At 38.0% G+C, this 14,804-nt stretch overlaps 1 protein-coding gene across 3 annotated transcripts in view; it reads right to left on the bottom strand.

Annotated features, from left to right (window-relative positions):
• sema7a (semaphorin 7A (JohnMiltonHagen blood group)) overlaps window positions 1–14,804 on the bottom strand; it is a 23,425-nt gene extending 8,621 nt beyond the window's left edge. Inside the window, exons 1-15 of one of the 3 annotated variants that reach the window (XR_001662697.1) lie at window positions 14,577–14,803; window positions 14,241–14,380; window positions 13,086–13,127; window positions 12,901–12,996; window positions 12,545–12,647; window positions 12,278–12,388; window positions 11,459–11,601; window positions 8,374–8,552; window positions 8,037–8,145; window positions 7,229–7,424; window positions 6,979–7,091; window positions 6,100–6,245; window positions 5,162–5,226; window positions 4,616–5,080; window positions 3,485–3,487 (exon numbers count right to left, since the gene is read on the bottom strand). Coding sequence is in view for 2 of the 3 variants with exons in the window: in XM_007556800.2 (XP_007556862.1) it covers window positions 4,674–5,080; window positions 5,162–5,226; window positions 6,100–6,245; window positions 6,979–7,091; window positions 7,229–7,424; window positions 8,037–8,145; window positions 8,374–8,552; window positions 11,459–11,601; window positions 12,278–12,388; window positions 12,545–12,647; window positions 12,901–12,996; window positions 13,086–13,127; window positions 14,241–14,380; window positions 14,577–14,688 (1,962 nt within the window). In the remaining variant the exon portion in view is untranslated. Of the gene's footprint in view, window positions 1–1,667; window positions 5,081–5,161; window positions 5,227–6,099; window positions 6,246–6,978; window positions 7,092–7,228; window positions 7,425–8,036; window positions 8,146–8,373; window positions 8,553–11,458; window positions 11,602–12,277; window positions 12,389–12,544; window positions 12,648–12,900; window positions 12,997–13,085; window positions 13,128–14,240; window positions 14,381–14,576 lie in introns of those variants that run through there. The other 2 variants (XM_016673729.1, XM_007556800.2) reach the window with 2 other exon arrangements.

Raw genomic sequence — 14,804 nt, 5'->3', positions numbered from 1 at the left:
GTGGTTCAACAGTGTTAGTTTAAGGGAGGGCATGCTCACGTAACAGCTTATTGTGCTTTTTTATTTTTTGCATTTTGTCCCCTTCTGACTAATTGGCTTGTTTTGTACAGGATAACTAGAATGTAACTTATGAGGACAAATTTTAAAAATAATTTAATGACAATCTCATTTTCTTACTTTACAAAAACCTGGCCTTGCAACAGGGGCGTGTATGTTTTTAAGAAACACTGTGCCTGTTTTATATAAAGTTTAGTTTTTGACTTCCACCCTGCAGATTTCTGCATCCCATATGCAAAACAGGAAACCATGGAACTGGTTCAAGGTTTGCTTCTAATCGGAACACGACGGAGGTAAAAGAAGGTCACAGTGGCCGTTTCTGTCAAAACAGACTACACAGTGTCACTGATCCGGCTAAGAGCTTCAGAGATAAAGAGAACGCTTCTTTAAATAGACCAAAGGAAAATCCAATCAGCTTAGCTGCACAGAACAAAGGCCAGACACAAGCTTGCAGAAGACATCTTGACCAGGTTCTGTTATTTTACTGTCGAAATGAGAACATGGAGTGTTTAACTGCGCTGGGTGACTTGAGAGGGTGACTCATAATTTGGTTTCCCCACAAAAACCAGTGCACACAAAAAATAAAATCCCCAACCTCCTTGTAATGTCTATTAGTAATCTAAAAGATGTCTGGCAGCTAAAAGACTGTAAACCAGAGTATCTGTTAAAGTTACCCAAGTGTGACAACACCCAAAGCTCTGCACCAACACCTGATTTTCATCTGAAAAAATAAAACAAAACATATATGACTGCAGACACATCACCAGCGTTTTGTATTTGGTCTTTCTGAAAACCTCTAGAATCTTTTATAGTGAGCTATATCTTTATTATGTTGAGTGAGTACAATCTGTTGGCACAAAATTTTGTTTGGGTGGTGATGCTTTCATAAAAAAAAAGAAAAAAAGAATAATAAAGTAAAAGAAAAAAAAAATAGCATGTAGTTCATGGTTCCATTTAAATGGGAGTGGATTTAAATGGTTTCATAAGATACTTTTGTGGAGCTTCTCAGAGATGATGGCTGTAACTGTTATCTGCGCAAACGGGAAGTGTTTCCCTAATCGTTATTAAGAGCGTTTAGCCTTGAGATCCAGAAAAGCCAGATTAACTTTTAGTGTCCTGATTTACCAAGGCATTCCTGCCTTAGAATACAGTCTTGAAATAAGTGTTATCTTTGAAAGGCATTTTAACTTTTTAATGAGAAATGGTTTTGCACATGTTTTGGCATTAACATGTTACATCAAAATTTGATACCTCAAAAACAGCCAAAAAAATATATTTAACTTAAAAGTAAAAGGAAGGTCTCGTTTTGCATCCCAGGTTCTGTAAAAATGCAGCAGATCTCTCCATTGCATGTTATGCTTGGTGATGAAGGCTACTTCAGCACATGGACTGTTCGTACAGACATTACTGTTGTAATTGGTGTAGAACAGATTTTGGCATCAAATTGTTGCAACAAAAAGGCTCCACTGGAATACTATGCATGTTGCATCACACACTTTTGATTTTTGCCATAAATTGAAATTTTAACCTGTGGAAGTCAAACATGCTATGTTGCGTTTTATCTGCTTTTTTAATCATGTTACTGAGTAAAAGACAAAAGCATTTTTTTAACACTTTCAATATGGTCAGTTCTGAACTGAAACAGAACTGACCAGCGTATTGCAGTTTGTGGGAGGTATTAGGCAACAAGAAAGCATTTCCTGTGTCAGGTTGCTTTTGGAAGCAGAAACAAAGTCCAGAAGGAAGGATTTGACTGCGCGACAAATTGTGATGATTAGACAGTTGTCATGGGATCTCTAAAAGTGCAGCACTTATAAGATTCTCTTGATTTTAAGGGGCATGAAGACGTATACCAGAATGAACGGTGAATATTGGGTCCCTGGGGAAAGAGGCTTCATGAATCTCACAAAGTAAAAACATGTGAATCTTCAGAAAATTAACACATTGAAAGCACCAGATGGCTACATCTCATGAGTTATGTTTTATTAAATCTGGTGAGTACTAAGTTTTTAAAAGTCAAAGGCCACATACATCAACAACCTGGCTCAGGTAAAAAAATATATTAGCATTCTGCTGTTAGAGCCATTTATGACATCATTCACATTAATTTACGAATGTTTCTTTTGGGTCACCAGTGACCTACAAGTTAACAATATTCTCTTTGTAATGTGACATTTTCAAACAGGTTAATGCACTCTAATGAATGTTTGAGGAACCAAAATCAAGTCAGTTTATTGCCATGGTCTATAATTTCCATGCTTACCCAATTGTGGACCTTAGGGCACATTTGACCAGTGTTGTGGCTACACCTTGTCCAGAGTTCCCATCCGTACATTTCTCTGGCTGAGGGAGTCCACAAAAACATATTTCTCACTGAAGTTAGCTTAGATGATAATTCTAGTAAAATACCAAATACAAAAAGAACACAGAAACAAAGCAGATAAAAGATCTAAAAATAAATGGAATCATGTAAAGTGCTTAATCAAAACAGCAGGAAAGTCAGATTAACTTTTGTTAAAAGTCTCAGCCTTTTAACAACTAGAGGCAGAAAACTATGCAGCAGTCAGGGGGTTTCTGTTGATGCTGTGGTACCGTTTGCCTGGCAGCAGTTAAAAAAAAAACAAAAAAAGAAAACATCAAATAGAGGGTGGGAGGAATCTCTGACACTGTTCAATGTTATGTTGCTGCAAAGCGATCCTGCACACAGGGAACGGACACTACATCAGTCCTTTTGGCTCCCTTCATTAGTTTCCACAGAGGATTCTCGTCTGCCATATTGCTGCTGGAGGAGTTGATGCCAAGTAGTGTGCACTCAGGTCACAACCTCTTCATGTCAATGATCATCTCCTTTGTTTTGTCCAGAGTCATTAACTGCTGAACAACTTCTTTTTCCGGCGTTATCCTGAGCGCGCATTTGCTCCGAAAATTTAGCTTACAAATTTACAGTTTTCCCAGAGTTTCAGCTGCTTAACATTGTATTGCCTTTGTAATGTAAGAAAAATATACAGTTTTAAAAAACACTAATATAGTGCAATATAAGGTTCATGCTAGGAAAATGCAACTTTCAGTTAAAAATACACTTCATGTTACCTACAGCTGTTTCTTCTCTCTTGACTGCACATTTTTCACTGACCACTGAAAGGAATTATTAAAACAAGTTAAATAACTCAACTTCCCTTATTACTCCACCCCTTCTCAAACCATCTAATACAGATATACTCTTATCCGTGCCAAGGCAAGAGCCATGCCCAGGATGAGCTCTGCCTTTCTTGGCACGGAAACTTCATGTTTTATTTGCTTTAATGGGAAACACAAGATCTAAAAGTGCAGATAAACTATTTTCAGCTAATGAGAACAGTGAAAATATTCTGTTCTAGAAGCATAACAGTGATGGTAAAAAAAAAAAAAATGAAATGCCTCCTGCAACTTCCTTTCATTTCTCTTACTGCAATGAAATACTGTCTGGGTGTGCCGTTTTCTTCCTTAATCACTACATGTTCCAGCTCAAAGTAAGCAAAAATAATAATTGCCTTAGCTGCAGTGGATTGAATTCTACTGAACTCAGCTATGGTGCAAATCCATCAGGGTGAAAACACCTGAGCTGGAAGATAGTGATTTACTTGTTCAGCTGCTGAACAAGTAAATCACTGTTTTGTGACTTCACCCACAAAACAAGCTCAGAACCAAAAAAACTACTGAAGTTTTAAACATAAAACACAGTGCTGGATGAATTTGCAGACATCCCAAAGTATTCTCAAGCTAGAAGGGATATTTAGTGCCTTCGAAGAGTGCTGGTTCTGCCGCCGACTCTCCTGATCAGATGTCTGAATCACCTAAGCTGATTCATTCTGACGCGGAGGAACCGAGTCCGAACCCTGAGTTCTCCCAGATATTGGAGGTCCTCACCTCGTCTCTAAGATTGAGTCAAGCCACACTTCAGAGGAAGCTCTAGTCTCAGCCACTTTATCAGAAATCTAATTATTTTTGTCAGGCTCCTTATGAGAAAAAAAGGTGACAGTTGAATTAACTGCATGATAAATTAAAACGAGCTTGATAATAAAATAAGGGCGATAATATTGGTCATTTGTTTTTCGTCATCTCTCTTTCTACCAAAGAGACTGGATGACAAAAAGCTTCACTCCGGTGCCTCTAGCTACGCCTCCGCTCATTTCCTTGGTAATGGCTAAACACACAGGGAGCTAAAAGCATCAGTTTTTCCTAGACACGATAGTGACAAAAGTAGCGTGGCTAGCCAGCGTGTGCACATTTGCGTGTACAAGGGTAGGTGAGCCAGAAATGCATTTTCTTTGCCTTTTAAATATGCTCTTCCATCAAAACATTACTTCAAATGAAATCCTTCTCCATCTATTTATCAAGCTTTCCATCCTCCCAATAACATGACACAGAGGTAACCTCCCTTTTTTTTCCAGTGAGAACTATTTAGTAAAAGTTGCCAAGATGTGCATGCCATAGCAGAGTCTCACAACAAAAAAGGTCAAACTAAAAGGCTAAAAGGTCTAAACTAAAAGGTCAGTTTAGCTTAATTTGATGTTATAACTGTGGTACAGCCTGCCATTATTTGAGAAAACTGATATCAAATCCCAAATTAGCAGAAACTATCTCAAAATTTCCCACAGCACTGCAGTGCAGAGTATAATCCACAACAGCTCAGGAGCAAGGATTGGTGCATCATTCGGTTTATAATTGGCAGACCTGCCGTCTTGCTTTTCATACTGCTGCTTAAGAAAGTATTTTTTCAAACTTTTGTTGTACTCCTTCTCTGTGGAGACGCATTCATATTCCCCATAGTCCTCTGGTCCCATTGAAGGAATAAGGTGCAGACAGTTAGAAAGCATTTGCAGGCACGGTCTGTCGTGACTTCCATGCTTCCAGGTGTACTTTGCATGATAAGACTCTATAGGACAGGACAGATAGAAAGGGACACCTTCGGGGACTGAGTGGACTGTCCCTGAACTCTCTGGTGAACGTATCTGCCTTTTGGACCTGGTCGTTCCCCGTGACTCTGAAAAAACAAAAGAAAAGGCAGCTAGGTAAAGATGTGACAAAGCTGCTATGGTACAGCATGTGGCATTTTATAACTTACCATTCGCTACTTTATTTTGTGAGCAAACACTTTTATGTCCATCTTTTATATTTTGAATGCCACCACTGTGAAAAAATGACAAAAGGCAATTTATATGTCCATACATCATACCAAACGGCACATAACAGACAACCACAGGACAGGTCATAAAAAGAGAAAACCTTTCCACTTGCAAACAGTAATCTGGCTTTTTATGTAGCTTTCAGAATGGATTCTTCCTAGCTGAGTGATCTTTTTGATGTTTGTAAAGCACTTGCTTCTCTGTGGATAATATCTACAACTAGACATTTCTGCTTGCTCGCAATTGTTCCAACTGATGAACATGGCACCTTTAGGGTCCTGGAAATTTTATCGAATTGGGACAACTGCAATTCTCATCTTGACTTTATGCTTGACAAAATGCTTCCAATTAGCTAACTCTCAATAGTCATGATAATATCAGGGCTTTCTCATATTTTTTGAAAAGATATAAAAAGGAATTGCTACACCTGCCTTAGGAGTCAATTAAGCAAGTTTTCTTAAAGGGGGATATTTTACTGCACTGAAAAATAAAAGGTACTCCAACAGTTTGATTTTTCTGAGTTCTAAAATTAGTGTACGACTATCCAATAAAAGATGATATACATCAATACTTATTATCTTTACAAAACAATACTTTTGTTTAGTTTTTTTTCCCCCACTTGATTTTTGATCAAACCCCCCCGACCCCACTAAGGGACAAAGGGTGTACAGAAAATTGATGGACGGATGATTTTTAATCAAGATGTTTACCAAGACTCCAAACAACTCTGATCAGTACTTTTGATTAAGCTTGATGAAGTCTGTGGGAACCAAGACCCCACCAATCCAAACAATGGCTGTTGTAGATCTGTCTGATGAGAACTGAGTGGACATTTTGGACTATTATTAGATATGTGAAGAATAAAGCTTGTACTTACAGGTTAGAAGGGGTGCATCCAGATGTGGTCCATGCACAGTAGGGGTCCCGTGCCAGGACACAGTCAGCACAAGACGCATTGTACACTTTGCACTTTTGAAGGTCCACTGTAGATATTTTATCAGAGAAACCCACCACTAACTTTTTCTGAGAAATATGAAAAAAAAGGTATTTTTTATAAATGCGTGTCATTCAAAATATAGTATACGTAAATGTAAAAATTACATTCATTCTTCCATAGTTTACTATTCTCTTTGATTTTGACTTATGTAAGTGAATCTGAAGCAAGTAACATTCATTTGTGTTTTAAAAATTATTGAAGAAAACTCTCAGTGACCATCCTTTTCATTTCTTTATGTCAGGAAGGTGGATAAGAATAAATAAGTTCTTTGTCACACAGTCTACTTGTACTCTGGTTGCCTTTGACCTTTGTTTAGGCTCACAAAGCCTTGGAATTGTGTTCCCAGTGTATCTCCATTGTTCCTCCCTTCACAGTTTCGAACTGCTTTGCTGAATAAACAAAAGGCAAGAAATGAACTTCTGTCTAACAACTAAGCAATTGTTCCCAATTTTAAATACAAAGCTTTGTTTGTGTCTTTGAGCATCAAACCCCCAACAGGGGTTCTTTGGAGATAGCTGCCAGGTGTAGCAGAGAGTGATAACTGCAATAACAGAGCTGGGACTAATCAAAAACAGAGAGGTCAAGGACCAGCAAACCGGGAGCAGATTAAAATGGTTCATTTCTGGTCAACTAACTAAAGCTTTATGGAGAAACACATTTCCGGTTGTATTTTGCACATTTCTCATTCTTTTCAAAATGTTAAGCAATTAAACACATTACAAACAATACTGAGGAAAATATTTTTTAACTCAACTGTACCTTTTGAGAGTCAAGCGTCATTGCCTGTATAGATGAAATTTTGGAGATCTGCGTTTCCAATATGATGAAAGGCTCTGAACCAGCTTCTAGGACTTTATGGATTTTGCCAGTATCTGTTGGAACAACCATTACAGTGTTGTTATTCTAGGACGGATACATTTTTAGCCCATTGTTTCCCAGCAGAGATTGTAAATAATGCATAATTCCTGGCCAAGAAAAGGCAAATTGACACAAAGCAACCTTGGCTTACCAGTAGCAAGGAGCAAAACGTTGTACACTTGCTGGTCTGCTCCTTGAACCCGGTCAACAACTATTTTGGTGTAATTATAGTTGCTTACATAAAAAGGAGCTTTTGAATGAAGGGAATGCACCCAGTCAACCATTTCAGGATGATCCTTCACTACGTTCACTGTGGCCCGGGGCAGGCTTTTGCTGTTTGGGACGCACTACAAAAACACAATCATGCAAAAGTTTACTCAAAAAGCCGATGTTTAAGAAAAGGCAACAAAATTACTTGGATCACAAAAAGTAAAACCAAATGAGAGAAAATGTGGAGAGAATTCTTCACCTAATTTACATAGAATCTGAATGGTAACACATGCCAACCACTTCAAGGTTTTAGCAACAATATCACTTGAGTTGGAAACTACCAGATTGTACTCAACACCAAATAATTCCTATGTTTACTGCAACAGTTCCTTGCAAAGTTTTTTAATATTTTTTACTTTTTTTTCTGTCACATTATAAGCCATTTTGATGCACCTTTTTGGCATACAGAAACGCCTTTTACAGCAGATTTGTCTGCTGTAAAAGGCAGACAAACTTTCCCCATGTACATCACATAGTCTCCACAGCACATTATAAAAAAAACTTAGCTCATGACAGAACCCACAATATCCACAACAAATACATGAACACGATGAGGTAAACCTCACATAACTTCCATAGCAACACCCATTTTTGCAACACGCCCATTTTAAATAGCCTTTTGAGAATGACTATTCTCAAAAATACACAGGCAAAAATAAGGAAGAGGAAGTATGAAAATAGATTCTTACAGTTCCAGGCCTTGGTGTAGGGATTTCGTTAGCATATCCTTTGAAAGCTGAGTTTTCAAATATCTTATCTATCATTTCTATTGAATAGATGCAAACCGCAGTTGAGTTCCTGAAAAAGAAATGAGAGGTCATCATACCATTCATGCCATCACAGTTTAAGCGGTTAATCAAATGTTTCATGCTGTGGTGAGGGCAGCTCCATTGTTCTCAAAGAAAAGCTTTGGTAATCTTAAATTTGATGTTTGAGCAACAACTAAAAATAAATATGATGCAACTGCTTCTTATGCCGTTGCTTAGTTTCTAACACACACACACAAAAAACGGAAAAGTGTTGCACCAGCTGCTTGTGAAAAGTGCGTAGACTCTGGTTTGGTGCCAGTCATCGGCGTGCACCACATAGATGTCCTGGAGACGATTGAAAAACAGTGACTCATCAGGAAACCCACAGACGAGGCGAGCCTTTAGGAAAGTCGTCCACATGTTCTGGAAGAATCTTTTTGATCCACCTTCATCGGTCTACAAAAATAATGTCAAAAGACTTTATTAGGAAGAGAATCAGTTTTCTTTTTATTTTGTCCATAGAGAGTTAAATATCTGAGACTGCACCCACTTTAGAGATGAAGTGCAAGAACTGTTCAAGGTTTTTCTTAGCATGGATGATATTACTTCCACACAGCAGTAACATAGGAAGCTGCAATTTGGCTTATGGTAATGGAAGTAAAAAAATCAATCAGTCAAGTTTCTTTGTAGGGCACATTTCTGCAACAAGGCAGTTCAAAGTACTTTACATCATAAAAACACAACAATATCAAGTCATGGAACATGCAGTCAACAATTGAGAAAACCAGCAAACATTGCATGTTGCCGAATGCCATCATTACACATCAAAATGTTGGTCAGCGTCACATTTCTTATGGTTCAGAAGCAACTCTGCACCAGTGAGTTTTAAGTCTAGAATTAAAGGAATTCAGTGTTTCAGCTGTTTTGTAGTTTTCTGGATCTTTATTCCAGATTTGTGGTGCATATTTAATACTGCTTCTCCATGTTTGGTTCTAGTTCCGGGGCTGCAGAGCAGACCAGAACCAGAAGACCTGAGAGGTCTAGAAGGTTCATACAACAACAGCAGATCTTTAATGTATTTTAATGTAGTGTGGTGCCAAGTAGTTCAGTGAATTATAAACCAACAGTATTGTAAAGTCTAATCACTGAGCTACAAAGAGTCAGTGCAAGGACACTGGTGCTGTAATCAACGCGACTAAAGATGAATGCATCGATGTGTTTCTCTAGATCTCACTGAGACATTAGTCCTTTAATCCTGGAAATGTTCTTCAGGCGATAGAAGGCCGACTTTGCAACTGTCTCGATGTGGCTATGAAGTTTCGGGTCTGAGTCCATCACAACACCAAGATTTCAGACCTGATCACTAGTTTTCTAGCAAGTAAACACATCCTGCAGAAAGTGCTCAATTAAGGAACACTTTTTTTGATTATATATATATATACTGTGTCTTAACATGTCGAGACATGGTAGTCTTAACATGTTGCTCAGAAAACCTTAGCACCAGTGTTTTAGTTCCCCTTCTGTTTTTATTTTAGCTTATGATCGAATCGAGGACAGCAACTATCAGCACCACTTATCAACACTGCAACATAACTTGCTGATTACCCAGCAAACAGAAGCTGTGTTTCCACTGTTCCCTATTGAAGGGTAATGTCAACAGCAAACAGTGATGCTGACCTTTGTCATTGAACATGCGGGTTTAAATGTGTCCGTTTTACACAAATTGTTCACCACTCTCAAACTGAAGTGAAAACATACAACACAATTTGGATAGTACAATATAAATGTTATTGAAAATGTAATATAGTGTCTTGCAAAAGTATTCACACCCCTCAACTTAAGATGTTTTTTTATGATAGACCAATGCAAAGTTGGTGATACCTATGTAGACTAGAAAAACATTGTTTTAATTTTTTGCTTACAAAATTAAAACTTCAGTGTTGCATCAATATAAAGTCAGGTCGACTTAGTCAACACACTGGAACCACCCGTCAATATGCTTTACGTCTGCAACTCTTTTGGGTTATGTCTCAATGAGCTTTGAACATCTATAGACCGAAACGCTATTTTTGCAAAATAGCTTGAGCTCAGTTGGATTGGATGTAAAAAGGAATTTCAAACCCTGCCACAGATTCTCAATCGAGTTTAGGTGAACCATCACCCCAGTCTCAAGTGTTTTGGAATCTTTTTTTGCAGACATTTCCTGTTTTGTGCTCCATTCAGCTTTACGTCAACTCTGACCAGTTTACATTGTTCCTGCTGAGAAAAAAAATAAAGCATTCTCACGGCATGATACTACTTCCACCATAATTCACAGTGGCGATAATGTGCTCAGAATGATGCACACTGGTAGTTTTTCTCTGCACCAAGTATTTTGCATTCAACCCTAAAAGTTAAGTTTTGGTCTCATTTGACCTATGCACATTTTCCAACAAATTAGCTTCTCTGATTTTCTTTCCCTGTCAGTTTGATGGATGAACATGCCAGGCTTGCTGTAGTGCTATGCTGTTTCCATTTTGGTGCGAAGAAGCCAACAGTTCTCTGAAATGTTTGAGGCTTAGGATATTATTTCATAACCTAACCCTACTTTCATTTTCTCTGCACGCGTTTGCTGTGATCCTTGGGTATCAAGATGCTTTTTAATCATTTAATGTTCTCCAACAAACATCACAGAACAGAGGGAGTTTTATTGAAATGAAGAATCCATCAGAATAAATGAGGCTCATTACATATACACAAATCTTCAGACTTCTTTAGAAAAACAAATTGAAAACAATATTTCATGCCACTTTATACATTTGCACAGCTTTGCATTTGTCATATGAATTCCCAATTATGCATTATTAAATTGCAAAATGTAATGAATACTTTAGTGTGCTGGGCATGTTTTTGTTTTTTGTTGCTGGCAAGTCATGCTGCAACAGTATCTTTAATCTTTGTTAATGTGTCCACAATTTATTTGTCGCAAAAATTGAGTTAATCTGTCCAAAAGGAACATTTCTTTCTCAAAAATGCAAACTGACCTTGGAAACAGTAGGACTTCGTTCACGGCTCACCTTCTCCACCATTTTGAAGCATCAATGCAAAACTTTGAGCACGTAGCTTTTTGTGTAGACACTGATGTGGTTCAGTCAGTACATTAAAATCTGTCCATTTTAAAAACCTTCTGCTCTCTGAAATGATAGTCATTTCCTCACAGCTTATTAACAGTTTGAAAAGTATCAATTCTGCAGTCGTCACATGTTGACAAATTATCTGGTTGTGTTTGAACTGCAATGACAGTATGGCACTGAAACAGAAGCTTTCAATTGGCTAGGTAGCAGTCACATTTGTAGCTCAGCTGTATGCAGTGTGCATTGTACCTTGCAAACTCTGGCCACCCTAGAAATCCAGGGATCGGCGTCTGGGCTGTGGTCAGAGTTCTTTTCGCGGAAGAAGATGTAGATTTTCTCATTGTCCGGATCTTCGCTACGCTTCACCCAGGATGCTGATATGAATGTAGGCTCTGCAAGATGACGTTTTGTTTAAAGCAACCATAAACAGTCTTTATTGACCAGTGGTGAGGCATAACAGTCACAAAAACAAGATATACCACAGCAAAGCAAAGCCAAGCATATGTGGGAAGCACAAGATAAAGTTAACCAAAGCAAAAGAAGAAAAAAAAAGAACTATTGCCAATTTACTATTTTCAAACTCCTTTTCTTTAATGCCAACAGTTAGGCATAGAAAGTGAGTAATTTTTACAAATGTGGTCTGCTTCACTTAAAGACTCTACACCAAGATTAATGATGTCTGTGTACAAAAGTCAATCCTCTTTTGACCTTTTCTCATGCACTCTTGTTGCATTTTTTTAAACTGCTTAAGTAATAGTAAACCAAAAATCATAAATTTTGCACAGACTTTTATTTTTATGCAAACATTTTACTTCATAACACACAAGTGGCTACTTAATGTTTGATTTCCAGCTTTGAACAGAATTAGATTTGGGACTGTTCTAATTACTCAGACCCCCCACAGCTCAGCAAACATATCCTTTAATGTCATTAGTGTTTGAATCATTAAACTTTATACATTTGACATAACTATTAAAATAGTTAAGTTTTGCAAGGCTGTGTATAAATTATTCATTTGCGCATCACAGTGGTGAGCTCCTCTGTAACATCAAGCCCAATCACTCTCACCCGATAACCATCTGTCGTACATCCAGACATTAGTCCGCTTGCCAGCTTTTCTCCTGAACTGCAAAGAGTTTCCCTCAATGTCCAAAGGCGCTGCTGCGTATAAATCCCCATCTGAAACAGCAGAAATACTGAATTATTCAGAAGAGTAAGAGTAAGAGAAGGCAACCTTGTTACAGCCATTTTAAAACACAACTGGATGTGGTTACGCAAGATGGCATGCAGCACTGAATCTTGTTTAAAACCTTTAAAAATCCATCCATAACATACCAACTGTGAGCGACAAACAGTTGTGCGTGTAGACCAGTGGGGAGATGCCTGCTCCCTCATAACTCTCCTCTATCTTATAGGTCTGATTCTTCACAGAAGGCAACTGCACAGAAGAGGAAAACAAAAACACTTCAAGGGAGCTGTGGTGAAAACTGCATTAGCAAATAATGGATCACCAGACATCCAACACCCTACTTAATTATACATCAAGGACGCAAAGTTTCACAGTAAGAGCAGCTGCCCCCGCTTTACTCAGCTTTGCCTTGTTGTCTCTGCCGAGTCAACAGGTCACAAGAAAACTGCAGTACATTACAGACAGACCTTATGTTTATGCGGATGTTCACATAGACACTTACGAGTTTCCAGCACTTTGGTTTGTGTCCGTTGGTTCCACACACAAACATGCCATCCTGAAACTTCTCAATGACGGTGATTACATTTTTACAGGGACGCTAAAACACACAGTGCAATGTTAAACAAAACTGAGACGGTGTGTTTAGTTTAAATTTAGCTTATGTACATTTCTGCAGGAGTAACTCACGTCAGAGCACTTATGGTGTTCAGTTGTTCTTATTGGAAATTTCTGCCAAGAACATATGTAATAAAAAAATATTTATTCTTTTTGCATTTCAATCAAACATTCCAAGTTTTAACCAACAACATGTCACTCAAAATGCTTCATTGCCACAAGCTAAAAAGAGTGTATCTGAGATCAAGACCTATTCATCATAAAAGTGTGAAGACTATAAGTAATGAGGAAGTGATAAAACACACACACACACACAATATGAGCAGGCCATTTCTTACTATAGCACCCAATATGTGCCAAGATTGAGAATCACTCTTCCTCTTTTAAGAAACTGTGCAGACATCAAGCTAAAAGATAAATCCTGACACTGAGAATATATAGTATATATAGTTTTAGACATGGTGCTGGAGCCAAATAGGGGCAACTTATGAGGTGAGACAGGAGAAATAAAAGCCAGAATTAATTTTAGTGTCATGTTATTTAGGTATGTTACTTTGCATGAATCTAATATTTTGGTCCAAATTTCAGTAATATGTCAGCACCTTTATACCAGATATTAGGTGGTGTTATGTTAGAACATGCTCTTGTAGTCCTCATAATATTTGTAGTCATACTTTTTAAATTGTAGCTGTAATTGTAAGTTTTGTTTTTCCAAATATCTTGCAATCTCTAGTTTTGTTATCAAAGTCATCCAAACACACAAATATGGAACAGAAAAAGGATTTAAGGCAGTTTTTAAGTCATCTTCATCTACTTTTTTCTAATACCTGTGTGTTTCCCTTCAAAGCAGTCAAACTTTCTTTGTAATCTTTCAAACTGGATTTCTGTCTTACATACAGTAAAATAGGTCTGGCAGCCTATGGCAATGACCCGAGTATGGGTGGGGCCAGGACTGAGACATTAAAACAGGCATTAAATAGGACAAAAATAAATAATTAAAAAAGTATTTATATAAATGTGCTAAAACGTTGCAATTCATTGAAGCTTTGTCCTGTCTTTAATTCAAGATTTTAGATCAGACTCTGGCCAGAGAGGAGGGTGGCAAACAAAGGGTTGTCAGTGCCCTTGACTCCCTTTCCCTTTGGTGGCGTCAATGCACATGAAGACTGCAGGTGATCAAGTGAAAACTAAAAACTTTAAGCACACAAAAAAATAAGAATTACTCACTTCTATGACGCTATAGTTATTTGCATTGAGTTTTACAACAAAGTCTGTGCCTCCGACAAAAAGCTCCTGTTCTTCCTCCCGGTATGAGAACACACTATGGGTCTGATTAACTTCATATTTATACTGATCACTGATAATACCTACGGGGAAGAAAAAAACAAAGCAAGAAACCCTGTTATTGACAATGCACAGCAATAGACCATGACGCAGGAATAATGAGCAAGATTAATCGTGTCCTAAATACAGCACTGGCTCACTGGAGGCGCTGAAATTGAATTTTCTCCGTCGAAAAACTCAGGGTTTTAAAAGCTTAATGGTGGTTTACAAATGTCTTACCTGGTATCAAAAGCCTCGGGCTATTTTCAGACCCAAGAGCCGGGGCATCCTTCGAAAAGACCAAATCGAAATACACCGCGAAACAAAGATAAATATGAACGCAAGGCTTCATTTTTGCGCAGTTCTGCTATGGGTGAGGACAGAAATGGTTAACCTCTCCAGTCGCTAAATTTACAACCATTTTCTGTGGAAAGAAATGTTTCAAATGAGAGCCTCCACCTTCCCAGA

The sequence above is a fragment of the Poecilia formosa genome, unplaced genomic scaffold, assembly GCF_000485575.1.
Source record: "Poecilia formosa unplaced genomic scaffold, Poecilia_formosa-5.1.2 Scaffold81, whole genome shotgun sequence".
NCBI classification, from domain to species: Eukaryota; Metazoa; Chordata; class Actinopteri; order Cyprinodontiformes; family Poeciliidae; genus Poecilia; species Poecilia formosa.
This window is presented reverse-complemented; position numbering and strand designations above follow the sequence as displayed.